The 25,702-nt window shown below is 43.4% G+C and overlaps 1 protein-coding gene across 3 annotated transcripts in view; it reads right to left on the bottom strand.

The window, feature by feature from the left end:
* PLCB3 (phospholipase C beta 3) overlaps window positions 1-25,702 on the bottom strand; it is a 79,542-nt gene that overhangs the window by 23,768 nt on the left and 30,072 nt on the right. For all 3 annotated transcript variants that reach the window (XM_042440178.1, XM_042440176.1, XM_042440179.1), the window contains exons 3-16: window positions 22,463-22,531; window positions 20,924-21,067; window positions 16,343-16,422; window positions 15,165-15,218; window positions 12,856-12,931; window positions 11,885-11,985; window positions 10,163-10,329; window positions 9,816-9,962; window positions 6,209-6,366; window positions 4,465-4,547; window positions 4,265-4,349; window positions 2,906-3,089; window positions 1,967-2,074; window positions 362-426 (exon numbers count right to left, since the gene is read on the bottom strand). In XM_042440178.1, the coding sequence (XP_042296112.1) occupies window positions 362-426; window positions 1,967-2,074; window positions 2,906-3,089; window positions 4,265-4,349; window positions 4,465-4,547; window positions 6,209-6,366; window positions 9,816-9,962; window positions 10,163-10,329; window positions 11,885-11,985; window positions 12,856-12,931; window positions 15,165-15,218; window positions 16,343-16,422; window positions 20,924-21,067; window positions 22,463-22,531 (1,521 nt within the window). The remainder of the gene's footprint in view (window positions 1-361; window positions 427-1,966; window positions 2,075-2,905; window positions 3,090-4,264; window positions 4,350-4,464; window positions 4,548-6,208; window positions 6,367-9,815; window positions 9,963-10,162; window positions 10,330-11,884; window positions 11,986-12,855; window positions 12,932-15,164; window positions 15,219-16,342; window positions 16,423-20,923; window positions 21,068-22,462; window positions 22,532-25,702) is intronic.

Raw genomic sequence — 25,702 nt, forward strand, 5'->3', positions numbered from 1 at the left:
AAGGGATTTTAATATATTTTTTTAAACTGCACATCCTCAGAAGATATGCTGGGTGTTTCCTTGTTTGAAAAGCCAGGACTATCTTTTACCTGTTAATTTTTGTACTGACAAAGAGGGTTTGACACAGAGACAATTCCCCAAATAACTCCTGAGGCGGCACATCCCTATCTAGGACTATGTTGGGTAAGGCATCGATCAATGATGTTACGGGGAAGAGATGTCGGAAAAAATGACACATTTTCAGAGTCACAAGGCTCCCTGGTCTTTCATCAAGTTAAATTCAGCCCCAGCAGCCTGCTTTAAATACTGGGTGTGTACTCTGTGGTCTTACAAGTAAAAACTGGTCACCATTTACACACACCTCATCTGTTGTAGGCTTTTTGGGATCTTGCTGCTCCTCCTCCTCTTCACTCTCTGCTTCACGATCTGCACGATGGAGAAAAGAAAAAAGGTTAGTGGAAACCCAAAGCCAAAAGTCTGAAGGATTGGGGAAGGCCATTCGTAAACTCAACTTTTGTTGCTGTTCCTGCTGCTACTCAAACTAAGTTTCTAACCAGAATTCCCAAGATTTTTGTGAGAAAGGAAGCATGCACAAGGTTTAAAGTGTCCAAAAGTGTGGGTTGGAATTCATAAAGCATGGTTTATGATGGGTTGGGCAACTTGTGGTCCCCTAGATGTTGTTTAATTGAAATGGCCATCACCTTTCAACATTGGCTACACTGGTTTGATCTGATGCGAGTTGAAATCCAACAATATCTAAAGGGTCCAACTTAGTTTAATAAGATATGAAAAAATATTGGAGTCAAGTACTCCTCCAAATTCTTTCAACTCTCTCTGCTTCTGTTGTGCATGGAGTCTGGTGCAAAAATCCTTGCTTGCATTAAACCAGAGTTTGCTGTTACAACCCAGTTGGGAAATCCAGACCAAAGAATGGTTAACAAACTGGAAAATTAAGCCAACGCAGCATGGTGTCTCTGTGTGTATTTGCATTCGATTGATCCAGGAGCTATGTTTGCCTAACCTGAATCATTCATATCTCAGTGCAGATTTCTACTGCAGCACCAGACCAAGATGGCCAGAAGACACTGAAGAATCAGAGAGCTGGAAGGGGCCCCACAGCTTGTTTTCTGCAGCTCCAGAGAATAGGATCTGGAAGGATTCAAACTACTGCAAAAGAGGTTCCACCTCAACATTAGGAAGAACCTCCTGACAGTAAGAGCTGTTCACCCATGGAATTCGCAGCCTCGGAAGGTGGTAGAGTCTCCTTCTTTGGAGGTTTTTAAACAGAGACTGGATGGTCATCTGTCTGGGATGCTTTTATTGTGTCTTCCTGCATGGCAAGAATTTGCACTGGATGGCCCTTGGGGTCTCTTCCAACTCTATGATTCTATTATTTTAGACCAGTGGTCCCCAGACTGTGCCCTTTAAGGGAGTTTGGACTTCAGCTCCCAGAATCCCAGACTATTGGCCAACATGGCTGAGGCTTCTGGGAGCTGGAGTCCAAAATCTCTTAAAGGGCACAGTTTGGGGACCACTGTTCTAGACCATCACTCAATGTAGGAAGTCCACCTACAGCATCCCCTGCTGCTAACTGTCCAGCTTCTTTTTGAAGATGTCTAGAGAAAGAGACCCTGCTGCCTCTCCAGGTAATTGGTTCCATAGTCAAACCACTCTTACGGTCAAGAAGTTCCTTTTGATGTTCAATTGAAAACTACCCTCCTGTAAATTAAAACCATTAGACATGGTCCTTCCCTCTGGGGCAGCAGGGAACAGGCCTGCCCTCTCCCCTCTGCAATAGCCCTTGAGATATTGAATGAGTGCGATCATGTCTTCTTCTCACCAGGCTGAACATGCCCAACTCCTTTAAGGTATTCCATACGAAAATGGTGAAATGTTGCCCAAGGGTTGCCTCTGATTCCTTCCTCACTGCAACGATAATAACTTTATTATCTCTCGACAAACTCACCAATTGATTTGCGAGGTTCACCCAGCTTTGACGCTCTGTCCGAGGACTTCTCCTCACCATTGGTCATGGCTGGTGAAAGGACTTCAGAATGGTCTCCAAAAGGAGAACCTGCGTGTCGAGGGAGAGAGAGAGAAGGTGATGAAAAATGGCATCCAAAAGTTTAAAGATCAGTAAAAAGAGAAATATTTCCAAAGGTTGGGGACCGAGGACAGAAATCTTCATTTCCTCATTTACTGTTATCGCTATGTGCCTTTAAGTTGGCTCCAACTTATGGCAACTCTACCTTAGGATTTTCCTGGCAAGATTTATTCAGAAGGGGTTTCCCATTGCCTTCCTCGCAGGCAGAGAGAACAAAATTTTTCCAGTGGAGTGTGTGAAGGTTTGAACCCTGAACTGATACTCAACGCATTACACCACATTAGCTCTCTAATTTTCTCATGCTTTCCATCTGTATTACCACCACAAATGGGGATATGGCAGTGATGCAGACTTGAGTCAATTGACTTGGACTTAAGTCATTTCAATGACTTCACTTGGACTTGACTTGGACAAAATAGCTCAACCTTTCTAACTCCTTCTTTTCTGTTAAAGTTGGCCCCCAGATTTAAAACTCGACTTGAAACTATTTTGAAAGGACTTGAGACTCTACCTAAGACTTGATGACAGAAACCTGAGACTTGAATTAAAATACTTCAATACATCACAGGGGTATGCTTCCAGTCTCACTCATCTCTCTAATCCAAAAATAGGCAACTGTAGCCCTTCAGATGCTACTGAATAACAACTTCCATCATTCCTTAATATTAGATATACCTGCTTAGGATGCCATTTATCCTAGATTTACATATAACGTCACCCAAGTGTGCAATACAGACCAAGATGGATGCTCTTCAATTGGAAAAAAGGAAAACAAAGTAATGAATCTGGGAATTGACATACCTAGTGCAGGGGAGCCTGGTTCACCAACCCCAGAGGAATCACTGTAGGAGCTGGGCATTTGCTCCAGCACCCGCTTTCGAATGCTGCCCTCACAGCCCTTGCTGTGTGTCCTCCGCTTTTTGTTTTTCACCAGAATCCGGCCCAGTAACTCCTGAGGGCTTGGCAAGGCTATGCCAGGCTGGAGCTGGAGATGGGGAAAGAAAGACAGAAAAGCACATCAAGCATAATATCAAGAAACCAAAGAGAGTTTCTTCACAGACGTCATAGACTGGTGCCCTTAAAGATATCCCACTCTGCTCTCCATCTACCCATTCCTCCCTTTAGACTTTGTATACTTGTATACAGGAGATGTTGGGACCTCTTGGTGTTTTCCACTGCAGCACCCACAGACCCAGATAGGGCTTTCTGGGAGCTGAAGACCACAATCTTTGCAAGGGCAAAGGCTTCCCACTCCCACGGCACAGCATTTAGAACAGTTACTTATGGGGAGATCTTGCAGCACCTTTGAAACTCACTGAAAAGAAGAAATTGGCAGCATGAGCTTTCGTAGACTTAAGTCTACTACCTCAGATGCATTTGTCCATGAGAGCTCAGGCTGCCAACTTCTTTCTTTCAGCAAGTCTCAAAGATGCTACAAGGTCCCTCTGAATACTGATTCTACAGACTAACACGGCTATATCTTTGAATTCAGTTACTTCTGTAGACTATGATCCTCCAAACCTTAATGCAGGTAGTGGAGAGGAACTTCACCATGTTGCTGTTATTGTTTGATTTTGAGTTCTTTGCTTTAGTACTTTAGCTTTCAATGTGCTTTTCCCCAAATGACCTGAAGGTGGCCTACATAGCTCTCTTTCTCACAACTTGTTCCTAATAACCTTATCCTCACAACAACCCTATGAGACAAGTCAAACTGAGGGAGAAAGGCAGACAAACTAGCCAGAAGTCACCCAGTGAGTTTTGTGGCTCAGTGGGCACCAGAAACCTGATCTATCAAACCCTGCACCAAACTGGCTATTCCAGCCTATGGGAAATCCCAAACTCTTGCTGATCACTGATCAGTAGATCAAGCAAGTGAATATTTGGTCCTCCAAATATTGTGAAATATGACCCCCACATTCCCTTACTGCTGACTATGCTGGTTGGGGTTGACAAGAGTTCCAGGTCAAACTATCTAGTGCGACAAAGCTTTCCCAACTCTTCAGTAGATGCTGTCCTATCTTCTTGTCCAGTGTACTATGCACACTGCTAAATCTATGTACCTAAACATCTAAAAAGTTTGATTAAGTCTGGATTGTATCAATGCCCATCACACGCCTCCTCTCCTATTATGCCCCCATCAATCTCATTTCAAAGACATACCGGATATTTTTCAAAGGGATCAATAAGTAGAGCGTCCCCAAAAATGTTCCGGCAATACTCTGCCATCTTGGCTTGTTGCTTTGCCCTAGGAAAACGCAGAAGAAACATAACCCACGATGCAGCTATCTCCGGATCACAGGGCACTTTGTCGGGGATTGGGGCAAGAGCAGGGCCTCAATGCCAGCAATGGGGCTACTCACGAGTCAACGTGGTTCTCAAATGAAAGAATAACAGGGAAGGGTGATGCCTTGAAAGCACTTTCAGCAATGGCCTCGATGACTTCCTGCAACAGAGCAAACCAGGAATATAAGGATTAGAGGATCAAAAGTCATTTTTGATAGAAGTAGTAGTCAAACCAGACTAAAGTACTGCATGAAGATTTCTTATCATGGTGGCAACATATTTTAGAAGAACTGGACCCTCTAACCAAGGGCAATGAATGAAAAAGAACAGATATCTACTGGGAATTGGTGCATTCATTTTATTGCTGTTGTTGTGTGCCTTCAAGTCATTTCCGACATACGGCACCCCTAAGGCATCCCTATCACTTGGCATGTTCCTTCAGAAGGGGTTTGCCATTGCCATCCTCTGAAGCTGAGAGAGTGTGACTTGCCCAAGGTTACCCAGGAGTTACATATAAAGCTAGCCTTTTCTCTCAACAACTGGGGGTTGGATGCATGGTTCTCCTCCACCTGACTTTATCTCACAGCAACAACAATGTGAAGCTGGTCAAGCTGGGAGAGAGTCATTGGCTCAAAGTCTTTCACAGTGAGTTTCATTGTTCGGTAGGGACTTGAATCCAGATCTTCCAACTCCCCATCCAACATTCAAACCACATATTTCCACCCGCATAAGGATCCTCATTGTTCAGAGCTAGGCTTTCCTTCTCCCGCAGCTTGAAAGGAACAATGTCTGGATGCAAGGAGGTGGCCAATGTGAAACTCTCTTTCACGAGCCTCAAAAGGAGAGAGGTCATTCTGTGCTTTCTTCAGGAAGGACCCTTCCTAACTATGGCTTAAGATTTGGAGTATGTTCCCCCTTTGCTTGATGAGAAAACACCCATGCCCAGAGTTACCAAACACAATCCTTTTGCAAATGTCCTACAAACCAACCTTTTATCCAGGAGGCATTCCAAAATGCCCTCCATTTTGAGCATGACTAAGAAGCATGAATTTACATTTATATCATAGAATCATAGAGTTGGAAGAGACTACTATATAAGTGTTTTTAGCTTTTATTTCGTCATGTTCCCCATTCTGTGGTGTTTTGACTCCTTTGCTGTCAGTACATTTGTCATCCTGCCCATGCCAGTTATTATGCTGATAATGGAGAATCCTGGCCTTAAGACAACACCACGAACAAGGCCTCTCTAAATTGGGAAAAGGTCAAGCATGCCAAGAATTTACAGGCTGCATCTTCTTGTGCAAGGTGCAATGTTGACAAAACAGGTCAAAAATGGTGGAAACCATGAAGCCCTATGAGGAAACACTTAGGGAGCTGGGTATGTTTAGCCTGCAGAAGAGAAGGTTAGGAGAGGATATGATAGCCCTGTTTAAATATTTAAAGGGATGTCATATTGAGGAGGGAGCAAGCTTGATTTCTGCTGCTTCAGGGAATGGGACCTGGAGCAATGGATGCAAGCTGCAGGAAAAGAGATTCCACCTAAACCTTAGGAAGAACGTCATGATGATAAGAGCAGTTTGACAGCGGATTACGTTGCCTTAGAGACTCTGCTTCTTTGGAATTGAGTCTCCTTTGGAGGTTCCTAAACAGAGGCTGGATGGCCATATGTCGGGGGTGCTTTTATTCTGTGTTCCTGCATGGCAGGGGGTTGGATTGGATGGCCCTTGAGGTCTCTTCCAACTCTATGATTCTATGAAAAACGTTCAACCGTGCCACCCTCTCGGGTCTGCCCCATCACGCGAGATGGCAAGTTGCAGGTACCTTGAAGGGGATTTCTGTCGTCATCGTGAATCCATGCGTGATGAAGGGCTCCTCATCTTGCGGACGTCCCTTCCAGCAGTCAAGCTCAATGCAGCGACAGCCGCTCAGCAGGACCTGGCGATACATCTCCACCGAGGAATTGCCTGTCAGCTGCCCGGCTGATGTGTGCGGAAGAAGAAACAGTGAGAGAGAGAAAATATTAAACACCTGACAAAAGTGGAGGTGGCCAAACCAGCCAGGCCACATCCAAAATCCTCAGGAAATGCAAGATCAGGACTGCTCCTACATCTGCAGAGCGAGGCACACATTCAGTTTCCAACAGGGATACACAAATCCTTCACAGCTGTCCCTTGCAAAAACAATTTTACCTCGAGTATATCAAGCCGGAAAATGTTCCCTCCGGCAATCACTCTATTCTGTTTCAGAACAACAACAACAAAAAAAGCAGCCACGTTTTTCAGCTTCTCCCACAGCTTTCATTTCACAAACTTGAGTCCGTGAGCATCTTACATTATGTCTCCCTCCCTTTCGCAAGTGGAGGCCACAGACTGTGATTCCTTCCTTTTGGCAAAGTATTTTATCTTAGCAAATAATCGTCTGGCTTTTTGTGGTGTGAAGGAACTTGAATATCCTTCCTAGGGAGATGTTTTTATGGTTCCTTCATTTAGTTGCCTTCCAGCACCTAAAGGAGGCCTCTGGGGAAAAGCTAACCAATACTCGGTTGTAACTGCAGTTTCAATTGTTGTAATATTTTATTATGTTCTTTGTGACATTGCCTTAATGGTGTCCTATTTCTGTGTTCTCAGTTGCCTTCAGTTCTTGTAGTGGGAAAGGGAGCAGAAGGCATTTTTTAAAGGAAATTAAAGCAAAAGATTTCCAGTGGAGATATGAAAATGACTTTGTGTCTAGATAACCATCATCCATACTCAGCATTATTTCCAACACGAAGCAAAGGAGAAATGTGAAGTGCTCATTTGCTGAGCACCTCTATTGCCACAAAAAGCACTTTTCCTTCTTATTTATTACACTGGAGGCTACAGGGGAAGGTAATCCCATCATTATGGAATGAAGTGCACCTCTATGAATAAAAATAATGTATTTTTTTATTACGGTCATAGACCAGTACAAGTAAAACAATGTATGCTATAATAGAAAGCAGGTTAAAACATATCTAAAATATCACTCCAGATTATATTTTATTTTAACCGCTGCTGCACAAAATCTGGCTACTTCATAAGTTCTGTTAAAGTTGGGATCTGAAAGCACTAGAAATATCTAGGGAAAAAGCCCTTGATATTTATGCAATAAAGGTGAGATACAGTAAGACTAGCACAAATATAGAGCTGGATTTATTTATATATCAACTTTCTCTTAAAACTGGGACTCAAGGCAGCTGACAACAAGATGAAAAGGCCCTTTAGTAAGGACTCTTACAAAACTTTCCATCAATCCTCAAACTACAAGCTCTAATATGCCTTTTGTTTTTTCCTACCTGGAAAACCCTTTAGGTACAAGGATTATGGAAATATTAATGCAACACACACAGCTGGTACATGTTCAACCTGTGACCATCTATAGTTCTTCCTACAGGGATGATTTGCAACTGGATTGTAGCACCTCACCCTGTGCACATGGAGACTTATATAACTGAATGCTCCTCCATTTAAAACATTCCCTCCAGGTAAGAAAATCGGCATACCAGGGCACCATCCTCTAAATCAGAGCCTTCCTCTTTGCCATATTAATTTCTCTTCTGTGTGCAGGCATTTATTTACAATCATAGAGTTGGAAGAGACCACAAGGGCCATGCAGTCCAACCCCAACCTGCCTTGCAGGAACTCACCACCAAAGCACCTCTGGCCATCTAGCCTCTGCTTAAAGACCTCCAAAGAAGGAGACCCCACCAGAATCCAAGGCAACATATTCCACTGTCAAACAGTTCTTATTGTCAGGAGGTTCCTCCTAATGTTGAGGTGGAATCTCTTTTCCTGTAGCTTGCATCCATTGCTCCGGGTTCTAGTCTCTGGAGTAGCAGAAAACAAGCTTGTTCCCTCCTCAATATGACATCCCTTCAGTTATTTAAACAGGGCTATCATATCGCCTCTTAACCTTCTCTTCTCCAGGCTAAACATCCCCATCTCCCTAAATCATTCCTCATAGGACATGGTTTCCAGACCCTTCACCATTTTAGTTGCCCTCCTTTGGACACGCTCCAGTTTCTCAACATCCTTTTTGAATTGTGGTGCCCAGAACTAGACACAATATTCCAGGTGTAGCCTGACCAAAGCAGAATAGAGTGGCACTATTACATCCCTTGATTTAGACACTATACTTCTATTGATGCAGCCTAAAATCCCATTGGCCTTGTTAGCTGCCGCATCACACTGTTGACTCATGTTCAACTTGTGGTCTACTAGGACTCCTAGATCCCTTTCACACATATAAGTCTCGTTCAGCCAGGTGTCCCCCATCCTATATCTGTGCATTTTATTTTTCTGCCCTAAGTGCAGTCCCTTAAATTTCTCTATGTTGAAATTGATTTTGTTAGCTTTGGCCCAGCTTTCTAATCTATTAAGGTCATCTTGAATCTTGATCCTGTCCTCTGAGGTATGGGCGACTCCTCCTAGTTTGGTGTCATCTGCAAATTTGATAAGTATGCCCTCAATTTTGTCATCCAAGTCATTTTATTCCTTTAAAGGGGGAAATGTTCAATCATGTGAAGCTTCAGGCTAACGCGGTGCAACTCATAGACACATGCTTACCAGCTCATTGGTAGCTTAGGTTACAAGAGACTTGTCAGCAACTAGATGTCCCACTGGGCCAATATTAGAAAACTGGGAGAAGTGGCACCTTCACCTGTGGTAAGGAACTGGACTGAGGAGACTAGAGTTCAAATCCTCTGCTCAGCCATCAAGTTCGCTCAGGTCAGTTTTCTCCTTTCTCTTTCTCAGCAATCCTACACAGGATTGTTGTGAAGATGAAATGGCATGCAAGTACCACATATCTACTTGAAACACCTCAGAAGAAAGGTGGGGTACAAAATATAAAATAAAGAAAAATATATGTCCAGAGGGTGACCAAAATGGTGCAAGGTCTGGAAACCACCAAACCTTATGAGGAGCTGCTTAGGGAGCTGGGTATGTTTGGCCTGGAGAAGAGAAAGTTAAGAGGTGACATGATAGCCAAGTTTAAATATTTGAAGGATTGGCATGTTGAGGATGGAGCAAGCTTGTTTTCTGCTGCTCTAGAGAATACAATACAGAACAATGGATGCAAACTATAGGAAAAGAGATTCTATCTCAACATCAGGAAGAACTTTCTGATGATAAGAGCTGTTCAACAGTGGAATAGGCTGCTTTGGAGCGTGGTAGAGCCTCCTTTTTTGAGGTTTTTAAACAGTTTGGATGGCCATTTGTTGGGAGTGCTTGGATGCTGTATTCCTGCATGGTAGAGGGTTGGACTGGATGACCCTTGTGGTTTCTTCCAGTTCTACGATTCTAATAAGCAAGCTATGCAAGTATGTTTCTTCCATTAGGCGGAGGCAGGATGGAGAGTAGGACATGCCCACAGGTGCATTTCTGGCTCTCCGTCTTGCAGTCGCACATACCTGTGAGGTAGGTATTATGTGAAGAGTTAATGAAGTAGCTGCTTAGCGGCTGGGTCATGTCGTCACTTAAGTCCAGCTTTTCGGGAGGAACAATGGCATTCTCTTCTCCTCCCAGGTATCGTCCAAACCCTTCCATAGACATCTGGTCTGAAGAAAAGCAGAGAGCAAAAAAAGGGGTGGGAAAACGTGAGGTTTGCAAAGAGAGGCAAAAGGATATACCTATGCGCTGGGTCTAGGGAAATTGCCCACCTGCCACCCAACACTCATTTTCACCTGCAGCCTTGAGGTTTATTCTCTGCCCCCTTTGCCCATTTCCCAGCCCAAGTCCCAGAGAAGGGAGGGCTCACCACGCTGCTGGAACTGTTGGTTGGGCTCATACTTGTTGATGAGCTGGCGCACCTGTGCCCGGGTCAGCGGAGGGTACAGGATCTCATTGAGACGGGGGTCCCTTTGTTTTTGGTTGATAAACTCCATCAGCTGGTCCAGGCTGAGATAAGGCTTCCCTTTGGCACCGCTGTTTCCAAAAGAGGGAAAGAAGAGAGGCTGCATCCACGCTGCAAAAATAATCTCCACTCTGGGGCCACCACAAACAACAGATCCCAGAATCCCATAGCATTGAGCCATTGAGCATTGAGCAGTTAAAACAATGTCAAACCGGATTATTTCTGCAGTATGGATGAAGCCAGAGATCGAACGGCCAACTTTCATCTCTGCATCCCAATTTTACAAGGGCAGTTTGGCTTGACGGCAGAACCATTGTGGGAGACTGAATCCCATTGTGGGAGAAAGACAGGATATAAATCTTTGAAATGAATAAAAATAAAAAACCACAACTAGGGCTTTTTTGCAGCAGAGGTAGCCTGGCACCCTTTTATGAGGGGTCTGGCTGCCGGCTATATTTTTTTTTTGCCTTTCAGATTCCACTTAAAAACATGCTTTGGGAGAAATAAACAAGCATTTGATTCATCTTCTTTGATGGTAGAAGCTACTTGGGAATTGTGGTTTGAGTATTTGTAACCTGTGGTTTTAATTGTACGACTGAATGTAGTTTGTAGGTCTTCTGATCTCCTACGTAGAAAAACCAGATATAAATTAAAGTCGTCCCCTTTGGTCAACTCTGCCAAGAAATAGCCAGTTGAATCATACCTATTTCTTTTACTGCTGTGTTTCTATGATACTGTGTATTTCTAATTGTGTGTTTAACTTATTTGTTTTTATCCAGGGGTAGCTATGTTGGCCATGTAGCAAAATACAGTAACTTCCAATAATAATGGTAAGATAGAACAAAATTCAAAATCTGCCGAACAGTGTTGCCTTTGTGAAGTCGAAGGCTCTCTTGGCTGGCATCTATAGTTTTTTGTGGGTTTTTCGGGCTATGTAGCCATGTTCTGGAAGTGTTGCCTTTATTGGCCCACCAAAATGCATAAAATACACGCTGCAAACTTATGTAGAGCTTGGAAAGCCTGCAAGATATATTTTGTGCATTTTGCTTGGTTCCTTAAGGGTATCACTGCATGGTGGCAAAAATATAGAAAAGGCAACCCAAATAACCAAGATGCCAGAGTGGAAAGAGATGGCGCAAGGGTACTTAAAACTAGCCCCAATGTGCAGAAACTGGATAGGGACAATCTTTTCTCCTCTTGCAATACAGGTTGAGGCTCCCTTATGCAGAAAGCTGAAATACTCCAAGATCAAAAATTGTCCACATGGGTGGCTGAGATAGTGATACCTTTGCTTTCCGATGGTTCGATGTATGGAAACTTTACTTCATGCACAAAATTATGTAAAATAATACATATAAAATTAACTTAAGGCTGTGTGTATAAGGTGCATGCAAAACATGTTTAGACTTGGGATCCATCTCATTATTTAAATGCTAATATTCCAAAATTTGAAAAAATCTGAAATCCAAAACACAACATATAGTTTGACTGTGGCATTTGGTACCACAAGCGGTAGTGATGATCACCAACTTGAACAGCTTTCAAACAGATTAGGCAAATTTCATGGAAGAGATCCAGTGCGCATGCTCCCACGCCTGCCGCCCACACAAAACTCTCTCTACTCACATCTCTAGCAAAATTTTATCTATGTCTGGGCGAAGGCAGAGCTTGTTCAGGAAGCGTTCGAAGATCTCCAGGGTGAACTCATCCGGTTTGATCGACTCACTCTAGGGAGGCAGAGAGGAACAAATAAATCAAAGATGAGCCGGAGAAGTTATTGCTGCTCGGTAGCTGGAGGGCAGGTGCACAGAAAAGAAAGTCCCAGACAAAAGTACAGATTTGGGGAGACAGCTTGACCCCCTTCGGCAAGTCTAGGTACCAATCTACAAAGAGAAGGACTCCAGCTGCGATAGAAGTGCAAAGAAAAATGATTTGGTACCCAGCTTCAGCCACAGAACAGGAGAAAACATAGTTGTCTGTCTTCTAACAGACTGGATCATTTGTCCATTTGTGTGTGTCGTGTGCCTTCAAGTTATCTCCAATTTACGGTGGTCCTATCATGGGTTTCCTTTGCTAGGTTTGTTCAGAGGAGGTTTGCCACTGCCTTCTTCTGAGGCTGAGAAAGTGTGACTTGCCCAGGGTCACCCAGTGGGTTTCATACACATGTTGGGAATTGGACCCTGGCCTCCAGAGTCATAAGAGCCAAATCCCATGCAAAAACGGGGTTTAAATCCAGAAAAATCCTGTCCCTAAAGATAAAAAGCGGTGCAATTTCCCCCACTTTCTGCACAAGTTAATGTCGCCTTAATGCTGAATGAGCCCGATGTGTGTGAAAAAAATCCCTCTTTTGCAGGATTTTCCTGGGATTTTAAACCCCGCTTTTGCACGAGATTTGGGCACTTTGCCTCCTGTGTGATAAACCCCAATGTCCAGGACTGAAACCACTATGTCACGCTGTCTCTCAAAATCTGGGGAGTGAAATGAAAGGATATACAGCATCAGAATACAGCAGGATGAATCAAATTGGAAAGGGGGGAATGGGAGAAGAAAGCCAATAGTAGAGGAACACAAAGCACAGAGGAGAAGAAGAAACATACCCTGTTAAAATTCAAACCACAGGATTCCAGGGCTGTTTCCACCCTCTTTTTGTCAGCCGAGAACATTTTGAGGATGCTGCAAGTAAGGAGAGAATAAAAATAAGTCCTTAATGCAACCGGTAGAGCCATCCACGGTTAGATTCAGCCTTTCCCAACCAAGCAGAGGTGGACTACAACTCCCCCAATGCTTTACTCAGCATGGTCAACAGAAGGAAAGAACTAGCCGCCAGATGCCCTTCTTGGTGTATTTTTGCAGGTTGCGCATGCAAAGAAGGAAAAGGATTAATGTAGTTCTTCCAACTGTAGTGTCAGGTGGAATGACTCATAGGACTCTTATTACTTATTTAAAGATATAAATAAAAAAATAATAAAATTTTTATTTATATCCCGCCCTTCCCACGATCAGGGCGGCTTACAACAAGTTAAAAGCACAGCACACCAGATACAACAAATTAAAATACATAGCAATAAAAAACCATAACAAACAAGCAAAAAAGCCCCATAGCCCAGCCTCTTGGCCACGGAAGAGGAGGGAGGCCCACAGGATTTTTATTCGGGGAATGCCTGTTGGAACAGGAAGGTTTTTAGATCCTTCCTGAATTGGGCCAGGGTGGAAGACGAGCGGAGCTCGGTGGGCAGCGCGTTCCAAAGGGCTGGGGCAGCCGTGGAAAATGCCCTCCGTGTCGTGGAGGCTAACCTAGCCCCAGGCACCTTCAGTAGCTGCTGCCCAGACGTTCTGAGGGTGCGAGGCGGAATGTACGGGGAGAGGCGGTCCTTTAGGTATCCTGGGCCTAAGCCATTTAGGGCTTTATAGGTAATCACCAACACCTTATATTGAGCTCGGAAGCGGATGGGCAGCCAATGGAGGTCTTTCAAAACCGGTGTTATATGGCTGGTCCTGGGGACACCAGTGACCAGCCGGGCTGCCATATTCTGCACCATTTGCAGCTTCCGAGTTTGGTATAAGGGTTGCCCCATGTAGAGTACATTGCAGAAATCCAGTCTCGAAGTTACCAGAGCATGTACAACAGTTTCTAGGTCCCTCTGGGCCAGGTATGGGCGCAGCTGGCGGATCAGCCGAAGCTGATAACAGGTGCTCTTGACCGTCGCATTCACCTGAGCAGTCAGATGAAGCGACGAGTCAAGAAGCACCCCCAGACTGCGCACGGAGTCCTTTACAGGGAGCGTGACCCCGTTCAGGACAGGTGGAACCACCGCCATTCCTGGACCAGGAGAACCTATCACTAGTACCTCTGTTTTCTCTGGATTCAATTTGAGTCGGTTTTCCCTCATCCAGCCCATTACTGACTCTAGCCATGTGAGTCTGTAGAATCTGTAGAATCGGTATCCAGAAAGCTCTTGTAGCACCTCTGAGACTGAGATAAAGTTGGCAGCATGAGCATTTCTAGACTTCAGTAAACTTCCTCAGATGCATTTCCTCAGATCCACTCCACTAAATGGAGTGAAATCTATGAAAGTGCATGCTGCCAACTTCTTTATTTCAATTAGTCTTATTACTTATGTAAGTACTGTATCTACTCATGTATAAGTCTAGAAATGCAGGTTGAAAAATTGATTAAGAAATATCTGAGTCGACTTATCCGCGGGTTAATGTAGGTACTGTATTTTAACTTTTATTGAAAAGAAGGAACCATTCCCTGGTGAAAAGCAAGAGTATAGTCTGTCATGGAAGAACCAACCCTTCTACTCTCTCATCCGTCCAGTTTTAGGAGTAAGTACAAAGAGCTATGTCTGCTGGGACTTTGTAAGTTCTTGGACATTGTTTTGCTTTGCTTCATCCTTTAGATCCTTTGCTATGTGCCCCTAGGTTTTACCCTCGACTTATTCTTAAGTCATAGCAAAGTCCATCATTTTGTCTCCAAAACCTGCCTTCAACTTATACATGAGGTCGACTTATAGTTGAGTATATGTGGTAATGCTCATGAGCAAGGTGACTGGACCTGCAACATCAGACAGGTAGGTTAGGCTATTTGCTGGCAGGTTGACCATCTAACTAGCTCTTCCAAGGTGTGAGCTATCCAAATCTTCGACAGATCTCTCCAAAGGTGAGCCCCACAAACGCACTACTTGCTGTTTCAAACTAAACACGCTTTCCGTAGGCACTACATTCCTTGCTACGTCTCTTAGCATCAGTTTGGAGAGGAAATTATGTCCCTGGACAACAGGCTCCAGAATCAAAGCTTCCTTTGGAGACACAATGCAGAGCAGACTCAAAGAGAAGAAAAGTAAGGTGAAAAGAGAAACACAAGAGGTGGAGAAAGCCAAGGGGTAGAGAGAGGTGATCTTACTTCTTGACAGGGATTCTGCCATCCTGATTGACCTGGATTTTGAGCCGGGTGTAGCTATGAGAGGAAAAACCCAGAAAGTTAGTTATACAGCAGCATTTGGCGATATTACAAAGCCCCAGCCAGGTGAAGGCGTTTGGTTCAGATGTACGTGGTTCCCTTCTAAAAGAGTTCCTATAAATGAACAGATTTTGGTTTCTCAGGAGCCTCTTCTTTGAGCACAAGATCTCACCAAATAGATCTCTATTCTGCCTGAATAATTTTGAGATTAAACCTTATAGTCTAATGTAGCTCTATAGTACTGCCTATTCCTGGGATTTCACATGCCTGCAACAGAAGTCTTTATAGGCATACAGCCTGGATTTTGTTTCTGATTAGAATATCTGAAGTTATATCTGTTTTTCATAACATCTCCAAGGATTCAGAATGGCCAATCCCTAAGAATCATTAAGGAACTGAATCTAAACTCTCTCTCTCTTTCCCTCTGTGTATGCATGAATGCGTACATATGTGTGTGTATACAAATATACATACGTATATACACACATAGAGACATATACGCCTTTGGCAGGGTTGGTTGTTGTTGTTTTACTTGTAAAGAAGTGATGTCCAAACTCTAGCCCTCCAGTTGTTTTGGACTTCAGCTCCCAGAAGCCTCAGCCACCTTGGCCAATGGTCTGGGATGCTGGGAGCTGAAGTCCAAAACACCTGGAGGGCCAGAGTTTGGACATCATTGTTGTAAAGCATCATGTGCTTTGAAGAACCTAAGGAAACAACTTCTAAATAAATTCCTAATTGGTTGGCTGGCTGTAAACTGAGCCTCCCATCTTTCAAACCATCTGCATTAAGGGGGCTGCTTTTGTCGATTGGAATAACCAAAAGAAGCCATCTGAGTAAACTGCATGGACCAAGGCTGCATCCACACTGCAGAAATAATCCAGTTTGATACCTCTTTAATTGCCATGGCTTAATATTATGGATTTCTGGGAACTGTTGTGGCACCAGAGCTGTCCTAGTGCCACAACAAACTAGTTTGCAGAATCCCATAGCACTGAGCCATAGCAGTTAAAGCGGTGTCAAACCGGATCCTTTCTGCAGCACGGAGGCATCCCAACTCACATCCAAGGACACAAAGACACAAAGTCGTAATCCTCCCTATTTAACACAGCAAAGCCACTTACGCTTTTTGCAAGAAGGTGTTCCGCGAAGCGTTCTGAGCCAAGATGTTTGTGGCCAGTTTGAACAATTCCTCAGTCCACAACTGGAAGGAAAGACGACAGAAATGTCTATGTCCATTTATGTTATGATAAATGCAATAAAATCAAGTATTTTACTACTCTGACCCAGAGGCACAAAGCGAAAGCATTGCCTGCTTAGGGGTGCTTTTTTTTTTAAGAGAAAAAGTTTGAGGATTCTCCAAAAAATGAGAAACCTGTAAATAGAAATGCACCAAAGGCATTTGGAACAGTATCCAGACACACAGGCATTATATTTTTTTTGAGCTTAATGTGTTCTGAATTAAAAATCATTCGTGGATACTAGTTACCATTTCTGCTGAAAATACAGAGAACAGCAGTTTGCTCCCCTGTCCTGCTTGTACACTTCCCAAGATCATACAAAGAAGTTACTTTTTGGGACAACAGTTCCTAGTATGTCTCAGCCAGCGCATGTCGGCTGGAGGACTATGGAAGCTGCAATCACAATATGTAACTTTTCCCAAGCTCTGATACTAGGTAGACCTAGATATCCCTATCCAAATAGGGACTCCCCCTCCCCGAGTGTACCTTTTTAATTTTATACATAAAATGGGTTTCAAAATTATCTAGGACAACTTAAACATAAATAAATACATGTCTCAACACGGTGCCAAGAACAGCGGCGAAAAGGCAAAACAAAAGAAGGACATCTATCCCCTACAAGCTGTAAATTAAACCCAATTATAGACCCGGAATGATTAAGTTACAGGAGTGCAAGCACACTAGGGAAATAAAGCCAATTCTCAACAGCGCTAACAAAGAGAAGATCATTATGCATTTCCCAAGGTGTGATCACAGTCTGTCAAGCTATCTGGCACATGCGGAGAAATGTACCTATGTAGGATGGAAAAGCTTTATGCCAAGGGTGATGTGACTGCATCCTTCAGATGCTCTTGGACCACCAGTGGTCCCCAAACTTTGGTCTTCCAGGTGTTTTGGACTTCAGCTACCAGAAGCCCCAGCCAGCTTGGCCAACAGTCAGGATTTCTGGGAGCTGAAGTCCAAAACACCTGGAGAACCAAAGTTTGGGAACCACAGCACTACATATTGATCGCTCCAGTTAATTCTGGCTAGGCTCTATGGCAGTGGTACCCAAACTTTGGTCCTCCAGATGTCTTGGGCTTCAGGCCCCAGAATTTCTGGCCATTGTCCAAACTAGCTGGCACTTTTGGGACTTTAATCCAAAACATTTGGAGAACCTATGGGATCTAAGCCACGTCTGGGTGCCACATGTCCCCCAGCCTCACTTTGCCACTCTGCAGATCCTTTGAGTGGATCGTTGCTGAGAATAAAAGATGCTCCCCAATACAAATAGCAATTTGGGGATGAAAAGATTAAAATCCCTCATTTGGTAGATTAAAATTCTCAGATCCCAGTGCGTGTGGTACATGCATTGGTAGCCTCACGACTCGACTTCTGCAATGCGCTCTACATGGGGCTACCTTGTGTTTAGTCTGGAAACTTCAGTTAGTTCAGAATATGGCAGTCAGATTGGTCGCCGGAAAAACTAGGACCATATAACACCTATCCTAAAATCATTCCACTGGCTGCCCATTGGTTTCAGGGTGCAGTACAAGGTGTTGGTTATGATCTTTAAAGCCCTACATGGCTTGGGTCCAACCTATTTACGGGATCGCTTCCTTCCATATAATTCACCCACACACTCAGGTCTTCGGGAACGAATTTGTTACAACCAGTGAAGACCAGAAAAGCTATGGCGACCCAGAGGACCTTCCCTGCAACCGTTCCCAAACCATGGAACATCCTGTCGGACAGGATCAATCATATTACAAGCTTGTACAGCTTTAAGAAAGCTGTCAAGATGGATCTCTTCCAACAGGCCTTTCTGGAATAATTTTCAGCCACGCATTGAACTGACTATTGCGCAGTCTATTCCATAGATTATCTCGCACCCTATCCTTCCGGTTTTAGTTGACTTAATTAATTTTTTAGTATGAATCTTTTAATATATTTGTGATTTAATTGTTATTTTAAGGGGGAAGAGTAGAATTTGGGATTATTGTGTGTTGTTATTTTATTGTGTATCGGACTGTTTTACTGTAAGCCGCCTCAGTCCTAGTCGGTGTAGGCAGGATATAAATAAAAGATGATGATGATGATGATGATGATGATGATTATGCTATCTTCTAATAATCAATGCCAGGTAGACTACTATACATCTCCAGCTTAAGCCAAGGGAAACTCAGACATTTTAAAATCCAAGAAGTCAATGACCAAAACATCCACTGCCCCAAAGCCTTAGGCTTAAAACCAGAAAGAGCAGCTTAACCAAGGCTGGATTTATTAGCAAGGCAAACCCCAGAACCTCTTACTTTAAATTAAATCTATTTAAAATTCAGAAGAAAAAATTGCTTAGAAAGGGATAGGGGGAAGTAGCTATTAACAACCAAGAGCCTTCTTTGAAAAATACATTACAACAGATCAAACACAGCAAAGAGATAGTTGCCCACCTAGCTAAATAGACCAAAATATGAGGCAGGACCTCAGACCACAGAACTAAAGCATATACCGCACAAGACCCAACACATCCAGACCTACAGAAATAACTAACACATTTATGTAACACAAACGCGAGCCGTTTATGAAATGAGAAGAGAATGGGCACAGAGGGAAGGGAAACATGTCGGATCTGATCAGACAAGCAAAAGGCCAAAGACCTCCAACCTTCTGGTAAGGATGTATGTAAGCTCTCCGTGGTTGTCTCTTAACGCAAATTGATTTTTCGTGTACGAAGCGCTGGAATGGCTTCAACTAGGCTACAGTGAAACTACTAATGAAGGGAGCTAGGAGCTGTTATAAGCATAGCCATATTACAAAAACCGAGCTGCTTTACAAATCATTGCCCATTGGCTATGCTAAGCGGAGTTTATCACACAAGGGAGATCCCAAAGAAAAACAGCATTTAAACTAGATATATTTTTTTTAAAAAACCACACAAATGCCTGAAGTTTATCAGACATTGCCGCTGTTCAGGTGAAATAATGTGACGTTAAACTGAACGTAAAGCGGAGAAAACCGGACGGTTTTTACTTTCAGAACTTCCCAAAAGTAAAAAGTGGCTACTTTTCTCCGCTTTACGTTCAGTTTAACTTCGTGTTTAACTTTGGGGGGTCATTTCGTGTGATAAACAAGTTTTCTTTAAATCTAAATCTCTTTTAAATCCTGTTTTTCTTCAGGATCTCCCTAGTATGATAAACGTCAGATGTCTGCTAGTTGAAGTCCAAAACCGCTAGAGGACCAACTGTTGGGAACCGCTGCTCCGGGCAATTGGTTCCATTGCCAAATCATTCTCACGATAAAGACATTCTTTCTAATGTTCACTCAAAACCTACCCTCCTATAACTTAAAACCATTAGACCTAGTCTTGTCCTCTGAGTCAGGAGAGAATAAATCTGCACCTTCTTCTTTGTGGCAGCCCTTGAAGCATTTAAAGAGTGTGATCATGTCATTCCTTGGTCTTCTTTTTATCAAGCTGAACATGCCCAGCTCCTCCAATCTCTCATATGTTTTGCTCTCCATGCCTTCTACCATCCTCACTACCCTTCTCTGAACTGACTTCAACTTGTCTATATCCTTAAAATGTAGTCCAGCTGGAGCCTGAACAGCGCAGAATATTGGAGGGACTATTACGTCCCTCAGCTTGGAAACTATGCTTCTGTTAATGCAAGCTAAAACAGCATTTGCCTTCCTTGACACTGCTGTAACTTACAAAAAGCTTTATCATATTCCCCTACGACTTGCTTACTCTGATTCCATGAATTAGCAGCCCCAAAACTGACATAACATACATTTTTAAAAGCAAAACCCTGTACACTGTACTTCAAAAGCAGAGACTGCATTGAAAATCAGCTCAGATTTGTTTCTTGGTTTGCAAGCGTCTTGCAGGCTAAGGCCACCTCTCTTCCTATATGTACTGTGTACATATACTGTACAGTATATTACTTTTTGGGCTCCAGTTCCCAGAATGCTTCATCCAACGTAGCTAGGAGGTTCTGGCAGAAACAGTCCAAAAAAGTAACACTTCTAACCTCTGCCATATACTCATAAAGTTGAACATTTCATCACCACCCTCTCTATATTTATTCCATTTCTTTATTGCCCCACTGATCCAACCACTCCATCAACTCAATGCCAACACCTTGCTATTTAAACAGAAATGTGTTTAAATGCAACGAAATAACCAAGAAAGCAAAAAAGGGGCGAAGATATTTGGGATAAGAGTAATAGGTGAAGCATATGCATTAACAGAAGCTGACCATCTGTCCAAAGAAAAAAGGACTGAAATTGGCCCATAATCTTTGCACATAGATAAAGCAGTAAGATCTGGCTCCAACACTTTGCTGTTAACCATGCAGTCTCTAATGCAGTCTGCTGAGAGGGATGGGATGGAAATTATCGATATTTTGCTGATGAAAATTCAATGAAACACTGATTTTGAAAAATGAGACATGCTTAGCTTCCCATAGCAATATTCCCTGATCTTACCTTTGCTGTATCATCCTGGACAACCGCCATGAAGTTGAGGAAGCTCACATTGACCAAGTCGGGGCCATGAACAACTGTCAGTAGTTTGTCTTCAGGCCGTTGCTCTGGGCCCCCAAAGCCAAGAATCTCCCGGATCTTGGGGTCCTGCCAAAGAAGGGGTGCAAGGGATACAAACTGGTCAAGTTCAATTCAATGGGATTCGATGGACAAGTAGTCTTAGTTAATACAGGCAGATCTCTTGGAGGCAGCAGCGTCTGGTGCTTTCCATGTAGTGGAACCCAAAATAGGTCCAGCACTCTGAACCAGAGCCGATTCACTGCCAACAGCTGGCACAGCTCAGAGACACAGTACCTGCTTGGCATGCCGAAGATGCCAGCTTCAGTCACTGGCACCTCCAGTTAAAGAAAGATCTTCCTTTCCCTAAGGATCTAGAACCTATGGACTCCAGATCCCAGAAGCCCCAGCCAATTTGGCCAATGGGAATAATGGGTGCTGAACTCCAAAACATCTGGAGGAGTAATGGTTGGTAACCAGCAAGAGAAAACAAGCTTACTCCAAAATCCACCAAACAATGATATCTTTATGGGACCAATCAAATGCAAAAAAATCTGTTGCAAGCTTCCAAAGCTTCACTGGCTTCCTCATCAGGCAAAGATGTTAAAAATAATACAGGAGAGAGAGAGAGAATTAAGATGATGTTAGTCCCAAGCCTGCATTTTGCCAAGATGTGGCTGTTCTCAGTTCAGATGGTTCATGCTTGAATTTCACTCCAGACCCATCTGAACTGAGAACAGCCACATCTTGACAAATGAAGACTTGGAACAACCATCAAAATTTTTCTCTCTCTCCTGTATGACTTTTCACATCACTGCCAGATGAAGAAGCCAGAGAAGCTTCAAAAGCTTTGCAACACGTACATTTTGCATTTGGTTGGCCCCCATAAAGGTATTGTTGTTTGGGGGATTTTAGATGTTATCATACTTTGCTACATGGCCAACACGGCTACCCCTGGATATGTATCTTTTATATTAGTGCTAAAAGTGGTGCTCCATGGATTCGTGTGGGCACATGAACCACCTTTTGCGGATCTTGGGAGAGCTTCCTGGAAAGAAACAATTCTATTGGGTGCAAATGTGGTATTGGTCCCTGGCATACTGGGAGGACAAAATTGTCAGTCTCCTCTATCAGATAGCTTAAGAAGAACTGTTATATAGTGGGCTGGCTCAGAAGAAGATGGCTTCATGTATGTCAGTGGTGGGCAGCCCCAGCTTTTGTAGTGGCAAGCAGCCTTAGTGGAGTCACAATCCAATTCTCTAGATGCCATTCTGGTGGCAACGTCTCTGCTCTTCTGCATGTTCTTCTCCATTCTGAAAGTTTACAAGTGAATCTCCTAAGGCTTAGTGACCAAGCAGTCAGAGGCTTAAGTTCAAATTGGATTCTGCTTGGTGCCCCATCTTTTCCAATTGGTGCCACCCACCACCAGAAAGTGCCCTCTGCAAGTCTTGGAAATGGCACTTGGCGCACAGGACAAAAGATCACCTTGGGAAGCTTGGCATAGCGTCCGGTCCGAGTGTCCCGAATGGAGCTGATGTCCAGAATGTCAACTTCCTGAAAGGGGAAATAGAAAGAAAAATAAAGGGACTCCATCATTTCATGCTCATCATCAGGAGGCAATGTATTTTTCAGCAGCTTCTTGCACCAACATGAATTGCAAAACATGTTAATTAGGCTAGTTAATGAGGTCTCTCTCCTTTCATGGTAAAGAATGATTAATTTTAACTTTTCCACCAGATGCCATTTATCATAGAAGGGCAGCAGCTTACTTGGGCATAATTAATATATGGGGAAACTCAACAAAACACAACACATATTTGTATCCATTACATCTCACTTGAGGCCATCCATTAACACAACTTCCCCCTTCGAACTCAGGAGTCATAATGCTACATCGAGTCCCTGTTTGTCCGCAATGGCTGTACATTTCCATTTTCTCATATGCTATTTCCTTTAATTATTGCTGATGGCCCATTGCTTTTTGCAAGAACAAAAATGGTCCCCACTTAAGAATGGAAACGTCACCGAAGGGGCTTCTAGAGCTCTTTCTTGAAATGTCCTTTTTTAAAAATAAAGATAAAAATGGCTAACTCCTGCTTATATAATTGGTATTCTGGCTCTTCCTTTCCTAAACTGAAACTCTCCAGATGTGCCAGATGACAACTCCCATAAGCTACAGTTAGCACATCCAAAAGTAAAAGATTGTGGAGTCATAGCATGGCCTTGTGGTTCAAGCATTGGATTTGAATGTTGGAGACCAGGGTTCGATTCTTCACTCAGCCACAAAACCACCTGGGTAAACTTGGGAAAGTCACACTCTCTCATCCTCAAGGGAAGGCAATGGCAAATGTCCTCTGAACAAATCTTGCCAAGAGAACCCCATGATAGGGTCTCCATAAGCTGGAAACAACCTGAAGGCACACAACACATACAATACAAACCTGGGAGGACCAAAGGTTCTTCACCCAATTGAGAGGGTTGATATTGGGTACATTTGGACGTAACACTAAACCATGATTGAAATGTTACATAGACTCAGAAAGCTTGAAGGAACCACAAGATCCAACTAGTCCAATGGTTCCCAAACTTTGGTCCTCCAGATATTTTGGACTTCAGTGCCCAGAATTCCTGACTGCTGGCCAGGCTTTCTAGGGCCAAAGTTTGGGAATCACTCATCCATTCCCCATCATGTAGGTATATGGAACCAAAGCACTTCTAGGAGATAGCTCTCCAACCTCTGTTTGAAGACCTTCAATGAAGGTGACTCCACCATCTTCCAGGCCAGTCTATTCCACTGCCAAAAAGTTCTTACAGGAGTTCATCCTATTGTCTTGGTGGAATCTTTCTTTCTTGTACGCAATCTGAATCCATTGCTTCATGTTCTGGCCTCTGGAGCAGCAGAAAACAAGCTCGCTCCATCTTTTACATTAGCGCTAATCAAAGTGGTGCTCCATGGATCAGGGTGACCAGGTGTCAAAGGATGTCAAGGTGCTGCAAAATGTAGGACGTTCAAGAAAAAGGCTGGCTGGTGCAAAATAAAGTGGGTCCTTGTTATCCGCTGGGGTTTGGTTCCAGGATCCCCTGTGGATAACAAAATCTGTGGATGCTCAAGTCCCATTAAATATAATGGCAGAGCAACATGGTGTCCCGTATATAAAATGGAAAATCAAGCTTTGCTATTTGGAATTTATACTTCTTTTTGAGTATTTTCAAGCTGTGGATGCTTGAATCTGTGGATAAGGAGGGCCGGCTGTAAAAGCTAAGAATGCTGATGGATATATAAAGGAGGATGTCTGGTCACTCTGTCCATGGACTCATGCAGATCCCAGGAGAGCTTCCTAGAAAAAAACAATTATAGCCAGCAGGCAAAAATGTGGCATGTTGGGAGAATATTGGCATATTGAGAGAGACAAATTGTCTGCCTTGTACATCAGATAGCTCAAGAAACATTATTCGACATGGCATTACAAGAAAAATAGCTGGCACCCATTCTATTCCAAGTGCTCTGGCACAGACACGAGAACGGATGCATTCATTTCCATTTTAGCCCAGCCATAACTTACCAAATCATGCAAAGCCTTAACTGTGGTTCATCTTAATCATGGCTGGAAAAATAAGTCATGGTTGGAGAAACCAAGTGAAATTGGTTTATGTTGCTTGAACGTCTTGAAGATTAAATGGACGATAAGCAATGGATCTCAAATGGAAACACTGGCCGCATTCACGCACGATGAAAAGCTAAGCTATGGTTTGGTGAAATCTAATTTGTTGCAATGTGCGAATCCTCACCTGCTAATAAGCCCTTATCTGTTAACCAGCCACAAACCACACCTGGATTGTGCTCCATTCTGGTGCCATGACAAACTAACCTTTCCAGAATTTCATACTACTGAGCCGTGGCCGTTAAAGTGGTACCAACCTGGATTATTTCTGCAGTGTAGATGCAGCCTATGTCACAGGCCTTATGACAAAGGCAGGGAATGACAAATATGTTCTGCTCTGCTTTCAGCTTTCAGCTCTGCAATCTTTCTGACTTGCTAGACAAAAAGTTCTCTACACAACTGTGCTCCCCTGAGATCTCTTTGACTATTTAAATGCGGCACGAAGGAAGGAAAGAAGAAAGAAAGAAAGAAAGAAAGAAAGAAGAGGGAAAGAGAAGAACGAAGGAAGAGAGGAAGAAAAGAAGGGGGAAAGAGAAGCAGCTTGAGCTGTATATACAGCCGAGCCACTTAAGCTAACTGTTTTGCTCTGGATGTGTGCCAAATGCAAAAGAGATTTAGCCACATGGAAATTGTGCGGTAGCAAAAGGGGAGAAATGTGATTTCCCCCGCAACTGAAAAGGAAATTGCTGCTTTGGATGAGGAGTTGGAGGAGAGAAGAAACAACACAACTTAGCCTTGCAATGTGGAGCACAGCGGTTCTTGTACAAACAACATACGAGGAAAGTACAGTATCTAGGATTTATTTTTTTAAAAATGAAGAAAAACGCCCTGCTCCTTTTTTCACAGCAATGAAAGGCTTAGCGCAGTGGTTTCCAAACTTTGGTCCTCCAGATGTTTTGGACATTCGCTTCCAACACTCCTGACTGTTGGCCAAGCTGACCGGGGCTTTTGGGCGTTGAAGTCCAAACCAGCTGGAGGACCAAAGTTTGGGAATCACTGGAAAACACCACCTCCAACATGACAAACAGAGACACACTCGTGCTCATGTGCATGCAAGCATAAT

Source organism: Sceloporus undulatus, chromosome 9 (genome assembly GCF_019175285.1).
Source record: "Sceloporus undulatus isolate JIND9_A2432 ecotype Alabama chromosome 9, SceUnd_v1.1, whole genome shotgun sequence".
In the NCBI taxonomy this organism is placed as follows: domain Eukaryota; kingdom Metazoa; phylum Chordata; class Lepidosauria; order Squamata; family Phrynosomatidae; genus Sceloporus; species Sceloporus undulatus.